Consider the following 21,155-nt stretch of genomic DNA (forward strand, 5'->3'; position numbering starts at 1 on the left):
CTTGTAGCTCATTGCAGTGGTCGACTGCACACTTTGGAGAACGGCTTTGTCACACATGCCACCTCATACATCCAACCACCTCTAACAGACACGGAGGTGAAAAGACGAAAAAAACAAAAACAAAAAACAAATTGGGAGTTGTTCAAGCATTGCCATATTTATCAAAGAGCAGTCATCAAAAATAAGACATTCTACAGAAAATAGAATATGTGACAGATGATGGTAGCCATTAATTTAATTAAACAAGCCCATTAAAATGTCTCAAATAAAGGTTTTAATCTGCAAACCGCTTTGCCAGTTTGTTTATAAATTTACATTTCTATGACATACTACAGTTCAAACCCGCTGAGAACAGCTTCTTTTGCAGATTCCTCCAAATCAAGTTACATTTTAAGACTATTTCACAGGCAGTCCGATTTGATGACAAAATGCATTAGAGACACAAACTTAAAATCAACATAATTCCTTAGGTTTTATTTACTTTATTTGGAACATAGCAAAAGACTATATACAAATTTAGCAGTAAAAACATATCTCCATTGGGTTGGTTGCTTTTCTTCTTAAATAGAAAAACAGCAGGCCTTGAAATTTTAAAATTAAACAGCATTGACAGCAAAATAAAAGAATGTAAATAAAACCTCTTCTTCAGAGACAGATTCAGTTCAGTTTGGATTAACTCCAAAGGGCCAACACCGATTGTTCTTCCCTGTGCCGTGATGAAGCCGGAGAATCCAGGTGGAGCGTCACAGAAAGTCCAAACACAATATCGACAGATACAACGTTAAGTAAAATCAAGTTGGTTCTAGAGGGCCATGTAAACGCCGAAAAATAAAGTTCTCTCTGTAGCACACATCCTCCAGTGTGATTTGTCCCAAAAATAGATTTGTTTGCGGACGCTGCTTCCATTTTTTTTTATGCGTACAGGGAAGTCAACATACAAACGGCAGCACTGTGAGGCGTTTGAGGAAACCGAAGCATCGGGAGTTCAGGCATACGTTTTTACTGGACACCTCGTTTCTGAGGTGGTTCAAATCTTCAGGAGGCGGTCATGAGGTGCACGGGCTAAAAGCACCACCGCCCTCCTCACAGTTTCTTCCTGCGAGTAACGGGCTTTGTGAAAACTGTGTCCATTACACGTTTGCGCCTGAGGTTCCTGGTGGTGGCGGGAACCTCCACATCTGTAATCCTCTTCAGCGCTCGTGGGACGGGATCAGCTGGACTGGGCAAAGGCGAGATCAGCTCCACCTCAGCGATGGGAATCAACTCTACAACAGCCTTGGACCTGCAAATGGAGACCAAACAATAGTAGGTGACGTGCAGTTCAAAAGCTTTTGGGAGTAAAATGTCATTAAAAAAAAATTAAATAAAAATATCTGTAGAATTGTTCCAAACTTTGTTGTTTTTGGTTGCAGCTTTGGTGTGAGATGCAGCGACTACAGTTAGAATTGGAGCTCTTACTTGGCTGTTCGTCTGGTTGGGTTTCTTGTTTTAGAGACACTTGCCGTTTTCTCCACTTGTACATGATCTTCTTCTGAAGTGATTTCATCCTGGAAAAACAGACAGAAGTGTTCAAAACAAACTTTGTGATCAAATCATCTTTCATGCACTATTCTCCCCTATTGTTACCACAATAACCACAGATTAAGTCCTCGGGGTGAAACTGAAGGCTTGATAGAAAGTGTGGCAAAAACAATGCAGTGAATCGACATTTTACAATTTATTACCATGGCACTTCAAGAGGTGAGCCATCAGTGAGCCTGGTAAATCCATTGTTGAACTAATTATAAAAACGGAGAAAGACAAAAGCTCCATCTGCACTTGAAGTCACTGTTGAGCGCAGCGCTCACCTGAACAGCAGCATCTTTGACCCTTCTGCTGCGAGTGACGGGTGCTGAAAGCTCCTCAATATGGTCTGAAGAGTCCACTCTGTGGGCTGATACACAGGCACAACAATATTAGAACCATTGTAGATAGATGGATGAAAGTGAATGAGTCAGCACTCTGCTCACATCTTGTTCGCCTTCGTGAGGGCGAGTATATGTATGAATGCTCTCCTGGGCTGGACTCGTCATCGTCTGGTTTCGGCGGAGAGTCGTCTTTTACCGGCTCCATTAACTTGGTTCGCCGCCCGCTGGTTCTGACCGTTTTGGTGATGACTACAACACACAAACATGAAGATTACACTTTTATTTTGGCTCATTCTTGTAGTGTAATCTTAAACCTTTTAAAATCCCTTGTTGGTCTGAAATGAAGAAAGTCTGGCTCATACCCATAGCATCACAAGCAACACTTGCCCAGTGCTATTTTAGGTTTCATTTGCCTGAGTACGTACCCTCCTCCTGCTTTTCTTCAAACTGGAGTCTCTGGATGAGTGCGTCTGCAACGGGGGTTTCAGAGTTCACCTCCAGTGGCGAGTCCAGTAAGGGGAGATCTTCTTCGGGGTGGTTCCAAAGTTTACTTCTTGTGGAGTGACGGGAGTTGCGTTGACCCGCATTTTTGTTAAGTTGAGGCTCAAGCAGATCTCTATTCTCTCTGCCGTTTTCAGTGATCGTCTCTGGCCTCGTCTTTGTTGAGCTCTGAGGAAGTGACAGATGAGCCAGAATCACCTGGGAACGGGTTTTAAATGAAAGATGACAGGATGTTTTACACATGAAACGATGTGTGATGAATGTATAGCAAAAACCCAACGCTAATGGATTTTCTTGTGTGCTAAACATAAGACAAATGTTTATCAAATGATCTGTGTGATTTTATGTTTTCAGTGTTGAGTTCGAATTAGATGTGTTTTTAAAAAAGAGAAAAACCAACCTGCGGATATAGATTCAGACTAATCCGGTTGGACTGTCGAGTTGTACTGCTCAGGCTGGAAGGTTTAGGTTCCTCATAGTCGTCCTCCTCCAGCAGGTCTGGCAGCACTTCTGGTCGCTCAAATTTCTTCCTTCTGGAGCTGCGCTTGACAGGAGGTTCCAGTTCCTTCTCTTCCGCGACCTCAGGGGACTCATCGGTGCTACTCAATATCCTTCGGCTGGACCTCCTCGGGGTGCCGACGGCAACAGTCTTGGACTTGGCTGGCGTTTGAGTCCTGGAACTTGTTCGTTGACTCATTTGCACTTTAGTGATCTCATCCTCTCGATCCTTGTCATCTTTGATCTCCACATCCGAGGCCACAGACGGCTCCTTATTGTCACTCCCAGTCCTCTGACTGGCCCTTGTTGAGACGGCTCTTTGTGACCGTCTGGCCGGTGAAGAAGCCTTGGGAGTTGTTGCCACGCTTGTGTCAACATCCAATGCAGCTACTTCTTCAACCTCATGCAGAGTAAGGTCTGCGTGAGATTTGCGAGTACTTCTTCGAGGTGTGCTAACTGGAATTGTGGTTTCTTTAACCGGTTTTCTTGGGGTACGTCTCGGTGTTCGTCCAGGAGAGGCAGGGACCAAAGTGCTTGTTTCATTGTCCTCAACGTGAACCTTCTCCTTTGGTGCTTGTTCATCTGCTTCCTCTGGGACTGGAGAGATAAACGTTACAGTCTTCCTGCTTCTTGTTGTCCTCCGTGTTGGTGTAGAAGCTTTTTTCCCCTGAGAGGAGGGTGTCTCAGGTTCTGGTTTTTCTGGCTCGTCATCTGAGCTTAAAATGTGCTTCATAGGTTCGACATTTTTATCTTTTGAGCTTTCCATTATGGCTTTTACCGTTTCATCGCCGCTCTTCTTTTCTGCTTCTTCTGATTTGACAGGCTTGTCCTCTTCCTCCGTCAGAGCATGCTCGGTCTCTTCACTGGAAATAACCTCTGTGTTTATACTCTCATTCTCCTCAAGCTCTTCTCGCTCCTCAGCAGGCAATACGGCGTCTTCCTCTCTCATCTCCTCAAGAGCATCCGCCTTCTCCACAAAGTCTATGTCATCCACATCTTCTGGAAGTTCTGTCCTCTCCACAAAGTCTACGTCATCCACATCTTCTGGAAGTTCTGTCCTCTCCACAAAGTCTACGTCATCCACATCTTCTGGAAGTTCTGTCCTCTCCACAAAGTCTACGTCATCCACATCTTCTGGAAGTTCTGTCCTCTCCACAGAGTCTTTAAGTTCCACAGCTTCTAGAGGTTCTGTCTTTTCCACCAAGTCTATGTCATCAACAACTTCAGGGATTTCTGTCTTTTCCACAGAGCTTTCATCTTCCACAACTTCTGGAAGTTCTGTCTTCTCCATAGATTCCATGTCATAAACAAATTCTGGGATTTCAGTCTTTTCCAAAGCCTTTTCGTCATCCACAACTTCTGGGAGACCGGTCTTTTCAAAAGAGTTGTCGTCTATCATTTCTGAGATTTCTTCCACTGGCGTCGTTTCAGAGACTGACAGAACTTCTTGATCTCCAGCAGGGACTTGGAATTCTTCAGCCTGCTGCTCAGGAGCACCTTCTGTCTCCAATTCCAATTCAATGTGCAACTGTTGGGGATGTTTAACAAGCTCCAAATCTCTCGGCTCATCTTTATCATCATCATCATCCAAGCTCTCCATCTCTTTGTCGTCTTCTGGTGAAGCTTCTTCAGACTGTGGAGTAACCAGTTCATCTGTGCCCACAAGGAAACTCTGAGATCGAGCCAAAATCTCTTCATTAGTGTTTTCTACTTGAGACAGTGTTGTAGGATCAGAGGACTGCGAATCATTCTCTACAGGGACGACAGTGTCCACTTCTTTTTCTTTGTCTTCATCCATATCCAGCATGAGAGAGAAGCTGTTTTCAGTTTCAGGCAGTGGGTGATCCACAGCAAGGGTTTGTTGAAGTTCAGGAAGATCCATTTGCAAATTATCTGCCAGGCCAGGGTGTCCCCCTACAAGCTCGAAGGGTACGAGGAGAGTAGAGGAGGGTTTCAGCTCCATGTAGGACGATGCTTGATCAACATCTCCATTTGGATCCATTTCTTCAACATCAGCCCCGAGTTGCACCATTACCACCTCACCCTCCATGGCCTCTTCTACCATCTGGAAAGGTTTTGAGAGAATGTGTTACTGTAGCATTCACACTGGAAATCTTTATTTTTGGACAAAAGCTGGAAGCTCAAGGATATCTATTCAATGAGAACGTAAATGTTGAAGATCATCATATTAGAGAAATTCAAATATTTAATAGTGTTTTTGGATTCAATGTAAACTATTTAAGTTTTACAATATTTGCTCCAAAAACTTTTCATTGATATAAAAAGTAATAGATGAGTTGCCTCAGATGAACACTTTTACCTTCATCTCTGCTCCAGGTGGAATCAGAGAGAATTCAGCAGCTTCCTGTTCTGACAGAGCTGGCAGGAAGTGCGCGTGTGACAGCGGCACAAAGCCTGAACTGGCCTGGAGGGGTGGCAGTCGCCCATTACCCTGCACCTCTTCAATGATTTCCACTTCACTTCCAGAGTCTTCTTCCTCCTCTGCTTCTTTTTCTTCATCTTCCTCCTCCTCGTCTTCATCTTCTTCCTCCTCCTCGTCTTCATCAGAGGCAGGACTAGAAAGCTCTTCGCTGTCATTGACACTTACAACAGCTACAAGATGAAAGTGCAAACAGAAAAACAAGTCAGCTTAAAATACCAGGAACAAAAATATGCATGCCTGTAGACTTCCTCACAGTGGGAGTCAGTGCCAGCAGCCTCGGAGGATGTCAACGAAATCGTAGACTTTTGGGTGGTGAACACTGGGGGAGCCTCAGCAGGCGCCTGTTCTTCTTCTTCCACTAAAGCCTCACTGGGAGAAAAAAGAAAAACAATTGTTAACTTGCCAAAAACACTAAGAGTAACAGCAACGAACAACCTAAGATAAATTGCAGTAATGTAATGGTAACTTATTCACAAATTCAGTACAGTGTGAGAGGTATAAAAACTTGATGACTTCAACAGACTCAGCAATATCAGTGAGATAATTACCACTGTTGAAGTTTAATTATGTTTTATTTTAAGGTCTTGGAAAACTATGCCTGCGTTTCAGAAACCACGACAGCAAGTGAGGAAGAATCATTTTAATGCAGGTGAACTTCCTGAGACTTTGGACACCAAGAAAACAAACTACATATAAAGTGGGTTAGAGTATATGAAATAAATAGGTTTTATTTACAAAATATTACATGCAACACAAATGCAGCGATTACCTCCAATTGCCCTAATTGAAAAATATTGTATTTTGAAATTGTTACTTGAGCTTTTTGTAAAAAGCAAATGGTACGTACCTGTTCAAAGAAGCTTGGTTCTGCGATGCGTTGTGGATTCCTGAGCGGGTGAGTGGAGGAGACAGATCACCACCAAACAGGTGTCGCTGTACAAACTCGGTCAGATCTGGCAGGAAACAATTTGAAATAGGTAAATGAAATGAATTATTACCAGCATAACATTACTAGCCGTGGTTACTTGTACAAGTAATCCGAATAAATGCCAATCTGAGGACAACCACATCATGTAAACACTTCTGATTAGATTGGCATTATCTGATTGCAATTATGGTTGGAGGTGGTTGTGTAATCCAATCAGAGGCTACGCTAACAGCACATCAGATTGTTTCCCACTGTCTGATCTGTTGATAGTAGCAAAGCACAACTGCTCAATGCAGGAGACGCGCTGCACATTCTGTAAAAAAAGCGGGGAGTGCTCATTTCTTTCTGAGCAGACTCTACTACTCCAAAGAAACCTTCACTGTTCAGTTACAAATGAAACCGACAAGCTGGAATAGTGAGCTGAAAAATCCAACTTCAATACTTATGTGACCCAAGAGCACTACAGAGCTCCACCGGAGATTGTTTCTTCCAAAGCCAAAACACTTTACTTCCCTGTGAATAATGTTTTTATTGTGTTTATACCATCAAGCCATTGTCCTGCATAGATCAGTCACCATTAAGTCTTTGATATATTGCAGAATATGTACACATATTACTTATTTGATATATTAACTTTTTTATTTTCATTTCGATTCTATTCTGTACCACTATAAAAAAGGTTTTTTTCTGGAATTCAAGGATTTTCTATTCTACTCCCAATCTGACAAGTTTCTAGTTAAAGTTGGATGTGGGATGACATGCAGCAATATGCCATTATCAGTGTAGAGCATTATGGGATTGCTCCATTGATGAAAAAGATAATACAACCCCCCCCCCACATCAATATGAACACTTTATTCAGTGTTCAGATAAATCCAAAATTCTGATCTCTCATACTTAAAGAATCTAATCGAGAGAAAAACCAAGTGACCATGTAATCACCACTAAGCGTTTGCGAAGTTTAAAACAGTAAATATTTGTAACACTATTTCATCAATAAATTTTGCTAATAAAGGTGAATTGGTGCGAGATCTTGTTTCATGTGGAGTTTATATTGATTCAAAACGACATGGTCTTGTAGTTCTTGAACGTTATTTAAGAACGTACCTGTTGATTGCTCCGGATCCTCTGCTGGTTTGTTGATGGTTTCTGTTGCTTCAGATGGCTTAGAATGCTCAATGAACTTGGAAGATTCTGTATCGTCTGACTTCCCCTCCTGCCCTTCAGTGGTTGGAGGCAGATCGCTTGATTCGACTTCAGTAGCAGACTCAATGTTATCAGGTACTGGCTTACCATCTACATAGAAACAAAATGTGTCAAGTAATGTTTTAAAATAGTATTATGGAAAGACAGAATCAAACATTATGAAGCAACGAATCACACTGAAAATTATTTACCCCGAGGATGAATAGAAATTTCGTCTTGGGCTGCAGATGCAAAAAATTCTTGTTCGTCCTCCCTGTCAGACTGTATTTCGTGCTTTTCCTCAGTTTCTGCCTCCTGCTCAAGGTCCTCAAATCGTTCGTCTTCTTTCTTTTTCTCCTCATCCTCCGAGGTCTGCTGAATGGTTTCCTCAGTGGTTAGTACGGACTTTTCTGCCAGTTCTGCCCGATCAGCCAGTGGTTTAATGTTCACCGTCACAATATCGTCATCGTTCTGTGCCACTGTGTCTCCATCTTGGCCCAGCTGTTCTGAGAGAGGAGCGTCAAAATACTCCAGAGTGGAGTCTGCTGATGGCTGGCTGGTGTTAAAGCTCAGACCGAGTCGTGCATCTGGTGATATTGTTTCTGTGGCGGCTTCATGAATGGATGAGGACTTGCTCTCAGAACATCTCAGGACAGGAGAGGGGATGCCATCTTCAGGAGGCAAGAACTTAACGCGAGGCTGTTCCTCTTCCTCTTCCTCTTCATCAGCCGGCTGTGAGTTCCAACTCTTACGTGTAGCCTTCAGTGCACCCCTGCTGAGCAAGCTGATTTCACTGTCCGCTGCCACCTGTAAAGAAAACATCAAAAGATGTTTTTCAAGTTTTATTATAAAACAAACATGTGGCACTCTGATAGAAAACAAAAACCAACAACAGATATGAACCGGCCATACAGAAACAGACCTAATCAGACCAAATCAGTAGTGTGGTTTAGTCATGTCCAGAATATGTTGTTTTGGTAAATCAGTTATTATATTCTTAAAAAGATCAAATAACAACTGCATATTCCTTCTAATGCCGGGTTAAAAATCATTTAATGGAGAAAAAAAAACACACCAAACAAAACAGTTTAAAAAAAATACAGAAAATATGAATTTTGTGAGTGGCTGACCCTTTAAAATAAATACATCATATAATCTAAAATGCAAATTTTGTGTGTAAGCTGTGTTTTAAGGATTTTCAGTCACTGTATTTTTTAATTATAGTGTCGGGTAATTTATTGTGTTGTGTTTAAAGTACTTTTTGATTAAATCTGGATTAAATAATATGCTTGATCTTACTCCGTTAGTCCAATGGATGCCCTTCTCTGTTTCGAGGGATTCAGCCTCTTCGATGAAGGTGATCCGGCTCTCTTTGCGGGATAGTGGAGGAGTGATGGAGCGTCCTGGAGAAGCAGAAGGGGTCGCAACAGGTGTGGGCCTCAAGCTGCTGCGCAGGATGGACTGTGGCGTAAAGCCGGAGAACACAGGCCCAGAAGAAGCTAAAGCTCGAGCTCGCTGAGGGGGCAAGCATAGAAGTTTGTGAAACACCACGGTTAAGAACGTAGCAAATTCCAAATTTATGAAGACAAAAACACAAAGCTGATATCAGCAGTCATAATATGACACTATGGGATTATTTCTAACTAAGTCAATAAAACAAACGGCTGCTCACCTTAACAACCTGAGGTGTTTGTAGCAAATTGAGTTCAGGTGCTTTGCCAGGGACCTTTGGAGAAACCCAGGAGCTGGGAGGTCTGAGAAGAGGTTGGGGACTCTGATAGGAGGGATGAGCCACCAAGTCCATCAGCCTGTGTCATATTAACAAAGAGGGATTTATATGTTTAAAATTACTGTTCAGTTCATACACCTCGGGTAAGATTTGGATTATTGGTACCAGTTATGGTGATTAAAAATTACACATCATGACCAAACCGCCTGTGTCACTTCTCAAAATATTATAGTTGTCTAAATTTGACTTTCACTGAAGCGCCTCCAAGATTACCTCGACTTTCGCTTGGAAGTCATGGTGATAGGAGTTCCCAAAAAGGGTTCAGACAGACCCAGAGATGACTTTGGAGTGGGGTTCGGAGCATCTGCTACTCGCAGGCTGTTAGGGGGGCAAAAGAGCAGAGGACGACTAAATGAGATGACATCCTAAAAGGAAACTTGCACACTATGAAAAACTAAATTTGTGTTGTCTACTCACCTCCTCGCTGGAGAAGACTGAGGTGTAGGTCCTTTTCCTAACCACACTTCCTCAATCTTGGTCAGGACATTGTTGATAAACCCTGCTCTTGACAGCACTTTGTCGTTTGTTGAGCGCTTGGTAATAGTTGATAGTGGTTGTGGCCGAGAAACTGTAGCAAAGTTAAAAAAAAAATTAAATCATGTCATGTTTTCTTAATTATTGGGGGGACAAAATTATGATTTTCCCTCTGAAAACCACTTCCAAGAGTCGTGTCTATTTGTTCAGAGTAGATGAACTGCAGTTGTCCGCCTCCTAACCTTCTCTATGAACAGTAGAAGGATGTTGGTATGGCTTCGCTCTCTCCATTGCCAGTTTCCGCTGAACTCTGGGCAAAATTTTGCCGTACTGATCCATTATGGAGTTCCTGATGATGGTTCTTTCTTTAAGTTTTGGGTCTCGTTCATTCTAGGAAAAAAAACGCAATGTTATACTTAAACTGATGACAACTGGACAGTATATTTGATTTTGAAAATGTGGCCATCATTAAAATTGGACCGTTTGTGTCAAACATACCACCAAGTTCATTTTGAGGCTTTGGTTGAGCTGCAAAGCAGGAATGTAATTGGCCTGCTGAAGGTAATGGACCATTAGTAGTTCTCTGTTCTGCAGACCCCCTGTCCCCTGAAGAAACTTCTCCAAACCTTCCTGAAACACAAGGGCCAGAGTGACAGAGTTAAGTATCAACTATATCCTCAAACACCATGCAAGAAAATCAGAAGAAAATTAAGCAACATGTCATCAGCTTCAAAACAAAGGTCCATGTTTGTCTACCTGTTCCTGGAGACCCAGGGGCAGTTTGAGCAACTCCTTAATGAGACCGAGTTCCTGGCAGCTTTCATACATAAATCCCAGCAGCTCGCTCATGTTTAGGCGATTAGAGTGCTGCCGGAGTAAGCACCACGCCTCGAGGAGACACCTGCAAGAAGCAATGGACTTTGTGGTTAACAGACTGGAGTTTGTGTCACACAAAAAAATAAAATACACGAGACTGTTTTAACACAGGGGAGCGTTTCTTAATGTGTATACCTGTTGTGTAGCAGTACAGACAGACTGAGTTTAGCCTGGGAGGTGGTGGAAATCGGTGGTTTGATCACATGGAAGTATCTTAGTGCCACAGATAGTTGCCCCTGACACATCAATGCTTGCAAAACACGCTCGTGCTGCCACTTGAAATGACACTGGGATGCGGCTGGATGCAGGAGCAGCTCAAAGGAACTCTGAAAAGATGAAACTACAGCTTTAAAAAAAGCATAATCAAGAAGTGGCTCAAACTCAGCAGAAACGAAATACCAGTATTTCATTGAAAAAGCGTAGGATCTTGGAAAAACTAGTAAACCTCTGGAAAACGTATCAATAATTACAAATATTTCATATAAAGGTCTTTGGGGACACAACACACACCTGATGGTCATGATGGTCCAGCAGCCAGAGACCTTGGACTAGTTTGACAAGTCCAACCGGGATGGAAAAAGCAGTCGGGAAAGACTCTACTGAAGCGCCATCCTTGTTTGGAAAGGAGTACATGACATCTAACAACAAGTAGATCACCTGAGATAAAAGGTCAAAGATCATACAAGCAGCTGGCTCAAAGTATTTCTCTAGGAAGTGGGTTTTGCTTTCCGATCAAGACTGATGTCATTATCAAAACGTAACACCACGTTTAAGTTGGCAGTAGGACTTGAAGGATACAATTGCATGTTTGGTGGCTTCCTCAATGTTCTCCAGCAGATAGATGTCGAGCAGGGCCTGTGGGACACAGATTATGGCTCATTTCCGTGTGTATTTATGCACATTTAACCCAAAGAGCAGTTCAGTGTGAAGCAAAATTAAACAGCCTGTCCAATAGAGTAATTACACAATTAGTGAAACAAGATTAAAAAAACCAAAAAACAACTGTACTGAGCAAACAAGAATTTATGATGGTAACTAATAAGACCATAAACCGTATTTGATGAACACATACATGTAGTGTAGGCGGGGGGTATTGCCCTGTTCCACCCTCGTCTCTCTTCCACAGGTTGGTGACGCGTTCACCACACTGACCAATCAAACCATCAATCATCAGACAGTCTGCAGACCACTTTCCTCTGAAAACACAGGAACAGAGGATTGATGCAGGAGTCACAAACATAAAAACAGATGTATGTTTGTCAGTTCGGCACTTTACAGACTTCCAATTTAAAAACCCGAGATACTGCAAGTGAGAAAAAGCTGTGAGGTTCAAAATATATGTGAACCAAAATCTCTCCTCCAACTCACTTGGCCAGTCTGGTTAGCTCTTCTCTCCGTATAGCGTAATAGTTGCTGATGACTGAGTGAGTGTAGAACGGCCTGGGAATCTGGAGAGCGTCGTCATCTGCTCAGAAGACACAATTAAAGATAGACGTGATAAATCAACCCGTTTACATTTATCAAACAATTTCCTCACCTTCATTACATTTTAAGCCCTGGTGCCCTGTTCAGATATGATTAACATTTAAATTGATCAATAATTCTAAAAGATAAATTCACAAATAGTAATGGGTGAATGGCCTTTATTTTCTAAATTGAGTGACTAACAGTTATGATATCAAATCAGTTGCTCTCAAATAACCTCTGTAGAGACTTTGAGGAAACAGTGTTCATTAATAAGTCTCTTCTCATGAATTTCATCATAGATCCTGCTAGTGACTGCATCACTTTACCTGATCCTTCAGGGAGTAAGCCAGTGCGACAGAACCAAAGGACCACCTGAGCGTATCTGGAAATCAGACTGGAGACCATGTTCTTGTTCACCAAACCTGCCAGACCTACACAACAGCACAAATCAAAGTATATCAATAACAACATTCGGACAGCAGCATTTCAATAACTGGAGTAAAATAATCAATTGATAATGTATGTGCTATACAGCAGCAAAGCACAAGGCATACTGACAACAACACGAAGCAGAAATTTAAAAACATAAAATACTTCAAACACAGTGTTTATGTGCTGGTTAAAACATAAATAAACTAGTGTATATTCAGTCTAAGTACCTTTTTGTGTGAGCTCCTGAGCTTCGCTGAGCAGACAGTGGAAGATTGCACTGAGGTTACTTAGCAGTCTCTGGCTGTGCTGCAGCAGCTGAAGAGTCTGCGGGTCTGTGAAGTTTGATGAGCTGTCAAACAGCGGTTCACCTGGAGAAAAAAGCATTGTTACCACATACTGGGGAAAAAAGGGCGGATATGTTTTCAAATGGCAATAGGTTAAGAATATATAATAAAACTTATTTACATGTCCAGGCATGGAGGCCTAATAAAATGTGTACATTCTTAAAAGTCCACCTTTATAAGGATCGATGTTGTAAATTCTATAATGGTAAAATCATAAAAGAACCATTCATACATAATATGTGAATTATGTCCACTCAATTCAACTTTCAATTAAAGATAACATGTCTTCTTAAACATACAGAGGCTGTCCAGCTCCTCCTTGGTCTGGACCACTTTGTTCCAGGCCCAGTCCAGGATGTAGCGCAGGTTCAGTGCAGAGCCCGGTTGTTCTGTTGAGGAATATCAGAATCTATAGGATCAACGTTGACAACAGGGCAGGAGGCAAATATGTTGATTCATTAAACTCAAATGCTGTTTCTGTGTAAATGTGAGTGATGCAAGCCAAAAAACAATAATCAGAAGTAAGGTTGATGTTGGTACTGTGGTATTGTGACTTCACAGCAACAAAGTTCCAAGGTACGTCCAAAGGCATGCATGTTGGATTACGTGTTGATTCTGAACAGGCTGCAGGTGAAAGATCATGTGGTGCTCATTTGTCCCTCTGAGCAGGTGTACCCTTTTCACCTAAAGCCAGCAGGAACAGCTCCAACCAATGGTTACCTGGAGCGGCCTCTGGATGAAGCCCGAACTTGTGGCATGTACAAAAGATCTGACATCTTACCTTCTGCAGTCCACTGTTTAATACAGCCGGTGATCAGTCCCAAGGAGCTCGTCTCCACAGCTGTTGACAGGATTGCATCGAGCTGTTCCTCCTGAAAGCAAAGTCACGAAAGAAATTGGCACCGGAGATATTTTACCCAATTCAGTTCACATTCAAATATTATGTTTGAGTACAGAGAAAAAAAAAAGACAAAAGTTGACGAAGCATTTACTATTTTTACATTACGATTCCTCCCTGTCCATGTACCTGAGAGAGGCTTGATGCTTGCATGTCTGCCAGGCGAGATGAGAGCAGGCCAGACACAAGGCAATGAGAGTAACTAGTGGAGATGTTGTCACTGGAGCACGGAGCAGCTTTCTTCAAAAAACTCAGGGTCTGGATTGAAAGAAAACAATGAAAGTTTGGTCAATGTGAAAATTTTAATTTGACATGATTGGTGAATATTGTCTCAGAGACAAAAATAAGGTATTCTAATGCTCATTTAAACACAGGGACACACAAACATAGGCCACACTCAACACTTGAGCTATCATACATAGTTTGCCTTCGGCCTGGTGCACGGCCACATGGCCAGTGTATGCCAAGAAGTTCATAGTGATGAACAATCAATATAATAAACTTGCCTCTTTTTGGTATCCTGAGCAGGTCAAATGCACTATTCCAGAGTTGATCAAGCAGCTAGCATCTAGAAAGGCAAAAAGAAAAAAACAAGAGGTTTGGATTTCCAGAAGAAAATGAAGTGTGAATGCTGAAGGCTGAATAAAGCGGATCTTCTTTGATCTGCTTCTCGCCCCTGTGATTCCATGGCAACAGAAGCTGATCTGCTTGATCAAAAAAAAATTTAAATTATTCGTAAACTGTTAAAGATATAAAAAGCACACAGCATAGCATTCATCTCATGAACAACCTGCACTATTTGAGTGGTTCAAATTGGTTGAAGATTGTGTGAGAAATAGCGCGACACAGAAGAAGTCGGAATAATAATAATAAAGATTTGGATCACTAATGTTAATTAGATTACAATTAATTGATTTCGTAATAGATTGGAAACATGGCAACTGGAAACATGGACATAACTGCACCAGCTAATGATTTAACCACACAAAGCTGTAAGTGATTTAAACAGTAATATTTCAGGGAAAAACATATATGTTTATAATATGTATAATCATTATTTCTGCAACAGCACAGAAATACATGCAAGTCTACATGTAGGTCCAACATACCAAAGTTGTATGTGGTGGGGTTAAAGTATTGTTCAGGTGGAGGGCAGGTGAAGGGCAGGCCCCTGCTCAGGCTCCGTTCATGTACCACCACATCCATGAGGACACGTGGGGATACCATCTGCACTACTGGATCCAAGGACCAAATAGCCAGGTACGGACAATTCTGCAGCGACTCTCCCGGCCTGGAAAAAGGCGACAAGTCCAACAAATTAATTTAGAGATTACTTGCATCACTAAAAGTTTCACAAAACATTGACAATTTTGAAAGTCTGCCATCATCTGTTTTCAGTATTTTCCTCGCTCTTAAAGCATAATGCTTCTGAAGATGTCATGAGGTATCAATATAAATCAGTCATCGCTGTACCTTAAAGAATCTGGCATTTGTGCGTGGTACCATCGGTTGATGTCAAAAACCCCAATGTAGGTGGTGGGAGTTCCCTGACCATAGACCCTGACCTGCCAGCTGAAGATTGACAGACTGGTGTCAGGAGACGCAACTGAATGGGGGAAGATGGAGAGAAGAGAAGAATGAAACAAGGTAACAATGAAAATATTAAAATAACCCACAAATTTATTACATAAAAGTTTAATTTTGCTTGAACTGCTCAAAACATGCCAAATAATTATCTCCACTCAGAGTTGTATGTATGAAGTGACAAAGAAATATAAAAGCAACAAAAAGGCTAACCTTCGTTCATGCTGTCATCCCTGTCCGGATGAGCTCTGAATTTCTCGATAGTCAGGCAGTTCAGTAGGCGGGTGTTCGTAGCCTGGGCCCTGAGCGGGAAAGCTGTGCCACTGAGATCCTGACTGTAACGCTCCTCACAGTACTCAAGACCCTGAGTGGAAATAAAACAAGGATGGAATAAAGACAGGCTAAAGCTAATAAGGTAAATACTCGGTCCATCTGTTGGGACGTGGGCTGTAAAAGATTTACTGATGGAAATGAAAGGATTAGATAATATAAAGTCTTTTTTTGCACTACTGACCTCATAGAGAATTTTCCCAGAAGACAAACACTTTCTTTCGCTGAAGGCCAGCTGAAGCAGGTGGAGGCTAACAACATCTCCCTCACTGTGTGGGAGTAAAGGTAGATCAATCAAAACTCACAAAATGTACACAGTTCGTCCTAAGCAGGACACTGAATATTAAATTCAGGTAATATATATGTTAATACTGAACATAAGTTATAGAGCTGACATACAGGTCCTGAGAAGACTGGACAGCCCAAAGGTAGCAGCAATTTCTAGGGTCGTTCTCCGGCTCCTGGAAGGTAAAGGCATACACAGGCACCCTACCACCCTCTAACTGGGAGTGGTATCTAAAAAAGAAGAATCAACAATTACTTATACATATCCAGTGCTCAAGGATATACAAAATATGTCATTAAAGCTAATTTTGCTTGAGCAATTTACATCTGCTGCTAAGAAAATCCATAAGCCAGTTTCTACTTCTAAGTTCAAAAGGAAATGTATAACAGCAGCAGTGTTTGCAATGACACAGTTCTATTTTTGGGAATACTTTGAATAAAATGCAATGTCACATTTCCTCTCTAAATATGGAAAACACAGAAAATACCAAGACTCACTCCTTCTTCAAGGTCTTCATGTTCCATAGCTGTAAATCTCCATCAGAGAATCCGACTGCCAGCTGGTTCGTCCTGGAGATGTACTGCACAGCTGAGGCGCCGACTCCTGTGGGGGCTTTCAGCTGAAGGCAAAGATGTCTGGCCTCTCTCGTGCTGACTTCTCGAAGTCTGGGGATCTCTGCAGGAGATTTGGTCACCACTTGCAAGTCTGTGGACAGTAAATCCCGGGGGAAAAAAAGGTATGTTTGAGAAAAATATTCTGCAAAATAAATTCTTTCACTAATTCACAATGGATGTTATGCAAGATAAGAGCAGTCAGTCGGCAGACAGAAAACGATATGCAAACACACATTCCCACTCCCTCTTAAACGTGCCCCTCACCTGAAGCCTCCAGCTCACTTTGATTGCAAGACAGATCATCCAGACAGAGATCCACCAGCAGAACATGACCGAGATCTGTGACTACAGCAGCAATTCCAAAGAACCAACGTAAGCCCTGATGGAGGTGCTGTGTCAGCGCGCTCGCTCCACCGTAACTTACTAATGGCTCAATAGCCGTTATCTACATGACAGACAAAAGAAAGACCACAGATGTTCAAATTCTGACTTCTTAAAAGAGGTTCGCATTATGATGACCTACAGATTTTAAAATGCATCTCTGAATGAATTTACATTTTTGAAATAAGAAATTTGATGATTTCAATGCATAATAGTAAAATGAAAGTGAAACTAACAAAGAACCACGTCGATTACGACCGTCAAAACATAGCTGACAATGAAAATATTTACAGCCGTTAAAGAATGTGAAAACACCAGCAGATGGTTAAATTCAGTTGTATTTTTGTTTCCTGTGAACAAAAAGTAAAACTGACTGAAACCGCATTTATTCATAATGATCCCAATTTAGGCGGCTGGATTCAAAGCTTATGTTTATGTAGCAGTTGACCATCAACAGCGGACTCACCCTGCCTGGTATAAGCACAGCTTTGACCACCCTGGACAGTGCCAAGTCATAAAGACACAGCAAGCTGCCTTCAGATTCTTCCAGGCCAACCAGCAATCCAGACCTAGTTGAACAAAGTAGAAAAACAGTAAATACAATACTACTACCTCCGCATTGTCTTATCATTTAACTAAAATAAAAGTATAAAAATGAAAAAAATAAACACAAAGAATCAAACAAAGCTAAAAAAAAACTAAAACATTTTGAAAAGAGCACAGAGAGACTCCCTCCTTAAGCAGCATAATGACAAATCCCTCCAACTTATAAACATCCTACTCAGTGGGGCTGAAATATTCAACATGAACATATTACGTTGTGTGATGAAACAAAGCCCTGACCTTTTGAGCCAGCTGAAGTCCCGGGCAGTGAGGACAGTGGGTGGGTGCTCCCCTCCACCACTGAAGCAGTACGCAGACAGACGCTCTCCCGTCACCGCATGGACGACTTCCAGGTGTGGACCGCAGGCCAGCCAGGCCAGCCCACTGCGACCTTCAAATGAAAAGTTGGTGAGAATCTATGGACGGGTTGGATGGCGCTTTCTTCTCAGTAAATCACAAACGGCAAAAAATGGAATTTAGGTTCACACTAGGTTGTAATATTGGTGCAAAAGCTTTTAGTAACGCAATGACAGTTATATAATAGTTATGACAAACGATTTGACTGACCAAAGTGAGCTTTCCATTTATAGAAAGGAAAACCGAAGAAGTTAGATGCATGGATTAGATTTAGATGCAATTAGTGAAAATCAAACAGCAATATCTCCATTCAGGTGGTCATTATCTGTTGAGCTTTTTTATCGTCCTGTAACAGAAATTCTGGGAATCTTTGTGAAACTTTTGTTTGTCATCAAAGGTAAAGATTTTTTTTATTACTTACCAACAGTGAATTTCCCATGAAGAACAGAGTCTAGGTTGATCTCATCTTCACCAAGAGCATCAATAGTCACTCCAGAGAAAGGCAGCAGGCTGCTGGTGACTTGTGCAGTTAGGTCATACATTGTTCACTAGAAAAAGAAAAAAAGTACTGTTTTTATCCAGTGACAAAAACAAATGTAATGTATCAATATCCTCCTGAAACATTTTTAATATCATCCTGTCTGGGACACTGGTTCACAAATCAATCAACTCTGTGAAATTCGTCTGTGAAACAGCCTTTTCCAGAACCGTCCTACGACACTAAACCAGAGCAGGATTTATCTGCTCAGCCGTACACAAAAGACCTCTTTTTTTTCAAACCACAGCTGTACCCCCCAGTTGTCAGGAAACAGGCAGTCAGCAAACTCGCTGACAACTGGAGCCGATACGGTTTGCCTCAGATCAACAACATGTGACGTACCACTACACATCTACTGATAAGAGTTTTCTTCTCACACGGAATTCTGACAACAAAATCATCTGAAGTGGCCTTTTTTTGATTTCCTCTTTTGATCATCTGTTACAACCGATGTGTTTTAACTCACAGGGCTCAGAAAGCAAAAATACACAAGTTAATCCTTTATAGGTCAAAAACACTTAAAGTTGAACATTTTTGAAAGGTATTTCAGAGGTTGATTTTCACCCAATACCTTTTAAGTCACTAAATGAACATTATTCTATACATAATGAAATAAAGACAAAATGTTATGTCACCGTTTTTCATATTTTCAAAAACAGGCATCAATCAGGTGACGTTGTGCACAAGCAGGGAGTAAAATGTGCTTTTCTGTGGTAAAATGCATTAATGTTGATCAGAATCAGGTTTATTGCCGAGTATAGTTAACACAATACGAGGAATTTATTTTGATGATGTTGGTGCAATACAGTAGAACAAACAAGGTAAAAAGTGCAACAACAAGAAAAATTTAAATGTACAAATATGAGAAGTTTGAAGGAGAATTGTCAGGTTGTTTAACTATTACTCAAAGGTTCTAAAAATCTCAAACAAGCAGCACTGAATTCAAAGAGTTGCACTATAATTGTTGGTGTATTTGGAAGAAGCAGGAAGAAATGACAATGTTACCAAATATGGCCCCGAACAGTATGCATATGCTTATGTGGTCTCCACAGCTTTGTCACTGCACTAAGACAAGATAAGACTATCCGCCTACAGAAACATGCTGCGCACAGCGGTCTTGACAGAGATCGGTCAGTGTATTTTCACAGACCGCTGATTTGGACACAACAGTGCCCTCTGCGATCAGACAGAAAAACAACGAGGATTCAAGTGAACTCCCGCGCAACCAGCCAGCCTGTCACTGCGCAGCCACATGTCATGACATGAGCCGCAGCATGGAGACGATTTCAAGGCAAACAATCCTAATCAGCAGTGTGCTGAAAGCGTCGCCATCATTTCCACAGATTGCCGACAGAAGAGAACGATTGTCAGAGCAACTGAGACCAATAGAAACAGCAAACCAAGCTTTACCAGATGCAACACTTGGGAACTGAGTGGCATCTCATCTGTAGAGCTCCTGCAATATGTTACAAGTAAAGGAAATAGGAAATGTAATGGCAAAACACATGGGACCTTATACACTGTTAAAACATCTGTTAACTAGTTAATGCTCCTTCTGTTAGCGGATTATCAGCGTTGAGCTAACTAGCCACAGTGTAAACAAACAACGGATTACCTTTTCGTTCAACATGGTGCTCAACGACGCTAATTACAGACAATAGCATTGCGCCTGAAGGGATCTAGTTCATGATAAATAGCTCTGGACAATAAATATCGTGTGATTTACCGGCATTCCGAGGCTACACTAGCGGGCTACACAGTTAGCTAGCAAGGTCACGCAGGGTTGGTTTGTTACTCCGGTTAAGTTAGGTGAGCTAACATATCCTGAGCCAACAGCTAACGTGTCTTGTTAAAACTACAACCTGATATTTGACATGATCTAATTTGCACTTCAGGTGATGGACTCCCAGACTATCTAATACGTATCTGTATTGTTGAGTTAATCACCGGTTGGAAGCCACGTCGGGTACATAGTCGGACTAGCCTGCGCTGCATACTTGAGCTAACGCTGCTAACTCAGTGATAGTTCACACCGGGCACTATTTATCAACCGTACGTTAGTTTCACTAGGCCGACAGATCCCAACATTGTGTACTCCGTGGTAAAATCACGACGGCAACTCCATGTCGACAGTAACGGGTCGAGTCTTTCTCTGAATGTGATCATTTAGCAAGACAGATACGAACCGAGCGCCCGAGCTGTGGTTAAAACGTAACGTCAACCAGCCGACATACTGTTAGCTTTGTACCTTCAGGCAGCACGGTGCCAGAGCACGGCTCACAGCGAGGGGCACTTCTACTGTAATCAGTCCACACCAACATAATTCAGTCGACTGGATTAGCCCAGGTAACTTTGTTAGCTAGGCTAGAAAACGTGATGCAATGCATCGTTAGCTGCTACGAGCCTCAACGTTCCACTACCTGTCCGAGGATGTTCACGGCTTTATCAAGAGCCACGGTGGTTTGGTTCTTCCCGGTAAATCTCCCGATTTCTTCCGTCCTCTGTCATAATCTGCTCTTTTTCGAAGTAGAAGCCATACAGAAGGTTCCCTGTAAAGCTTCAATTGGATGACATGCACGGCAGCCTCCTCCGACTTTTCAGGCTTCAAAACCGCTGAGCGCCATTTTCATGGTGGGAAACTGCTTCACGTGGGTCTTCTTCGCTGCCCAGGTTCCAGCGGGCGAGACACGGTAAGCACGCGCTGCTGCCCCCTGCTGTCT

The 21,155-nt window shown here is 42.0% G+C and overlaps 1 protein-coding gene across 1 annotated transcript; it reads right to left on the bottom strand.

The window, feature by feature from the left end:
• Positions 1-132: 132 nt before the first annotated feature.
• ahctf1 (AT hook containing transcription factor 1) lies at positions 133-21,085 on the bottom strand. The gene is made up of 40 exons (XM_080458736.1): positions 20,856-21,085; positions 18,319-18,445; positions 17,781-17,931; positions 17,404-17,506; positions 16,821-17,001; positions 16,440-16,647; positions 16,056-16,172; positions 15,841-15,925; positions 15,540-15,690; positions 15,216-15,348; positions 14,852-15,033; positions 14,249-14,310; positions 13,872-14,000; positions 13,626-13,716; positions 13,144-13,233; positions 12,728-12,868; positions 12,395-12,499; positions 11,970-12,066; positions 11,674-11,797; positions 11,400-11,456; positions 11,112-11,258; positions 10,737-10,927; positions 10,482-10,626; positions 10,224-10,355; positions 9,968-10,115; positions 9,669-9,819; positions 9,465-9,569; positions 9,135-9,270; positions 8,762-8,977; positions 7,675-8,269; positions 7,385-7,573; positions 6,197-6,302; positions 5,603-5,718; positions 5,227-5,519; positions 2,809-4,971; positions 2,333-2,606; positions 2,010-2,156; positions 1,848-1,933; positions 1,459-1,547; positions 133-1,282 (listed from the first exon to the last, which is right to left on the bottom strand). The coding sequence occupies exons 2-40, from the start codon at positions 18,437-18,439 to the stop codon at positions 1,084-1,086; spliced, it is 7,956 nt and encodes a 2,651-aa protein (XP_080314862.1). The 5' UTR covers positions 18,440-18,445; positions 20,856-21,085; the 3' UTR covers positions 133-1,083.
• Positions 21,086-21,155: the final 70 nt, after the last annotated feature.

The sequence above is a fragment of the Lipophrys pholis genome, assembly GCF_963383615.2.
Source record: "Lipophrys pholis genome assembly, chromosome: 2".
NCBI lineage: Eukaryota > Metazoa > Chordata > Actinopteri > Blenniiformes > Blenniidae > Lipophrys > Lipophrys pholis.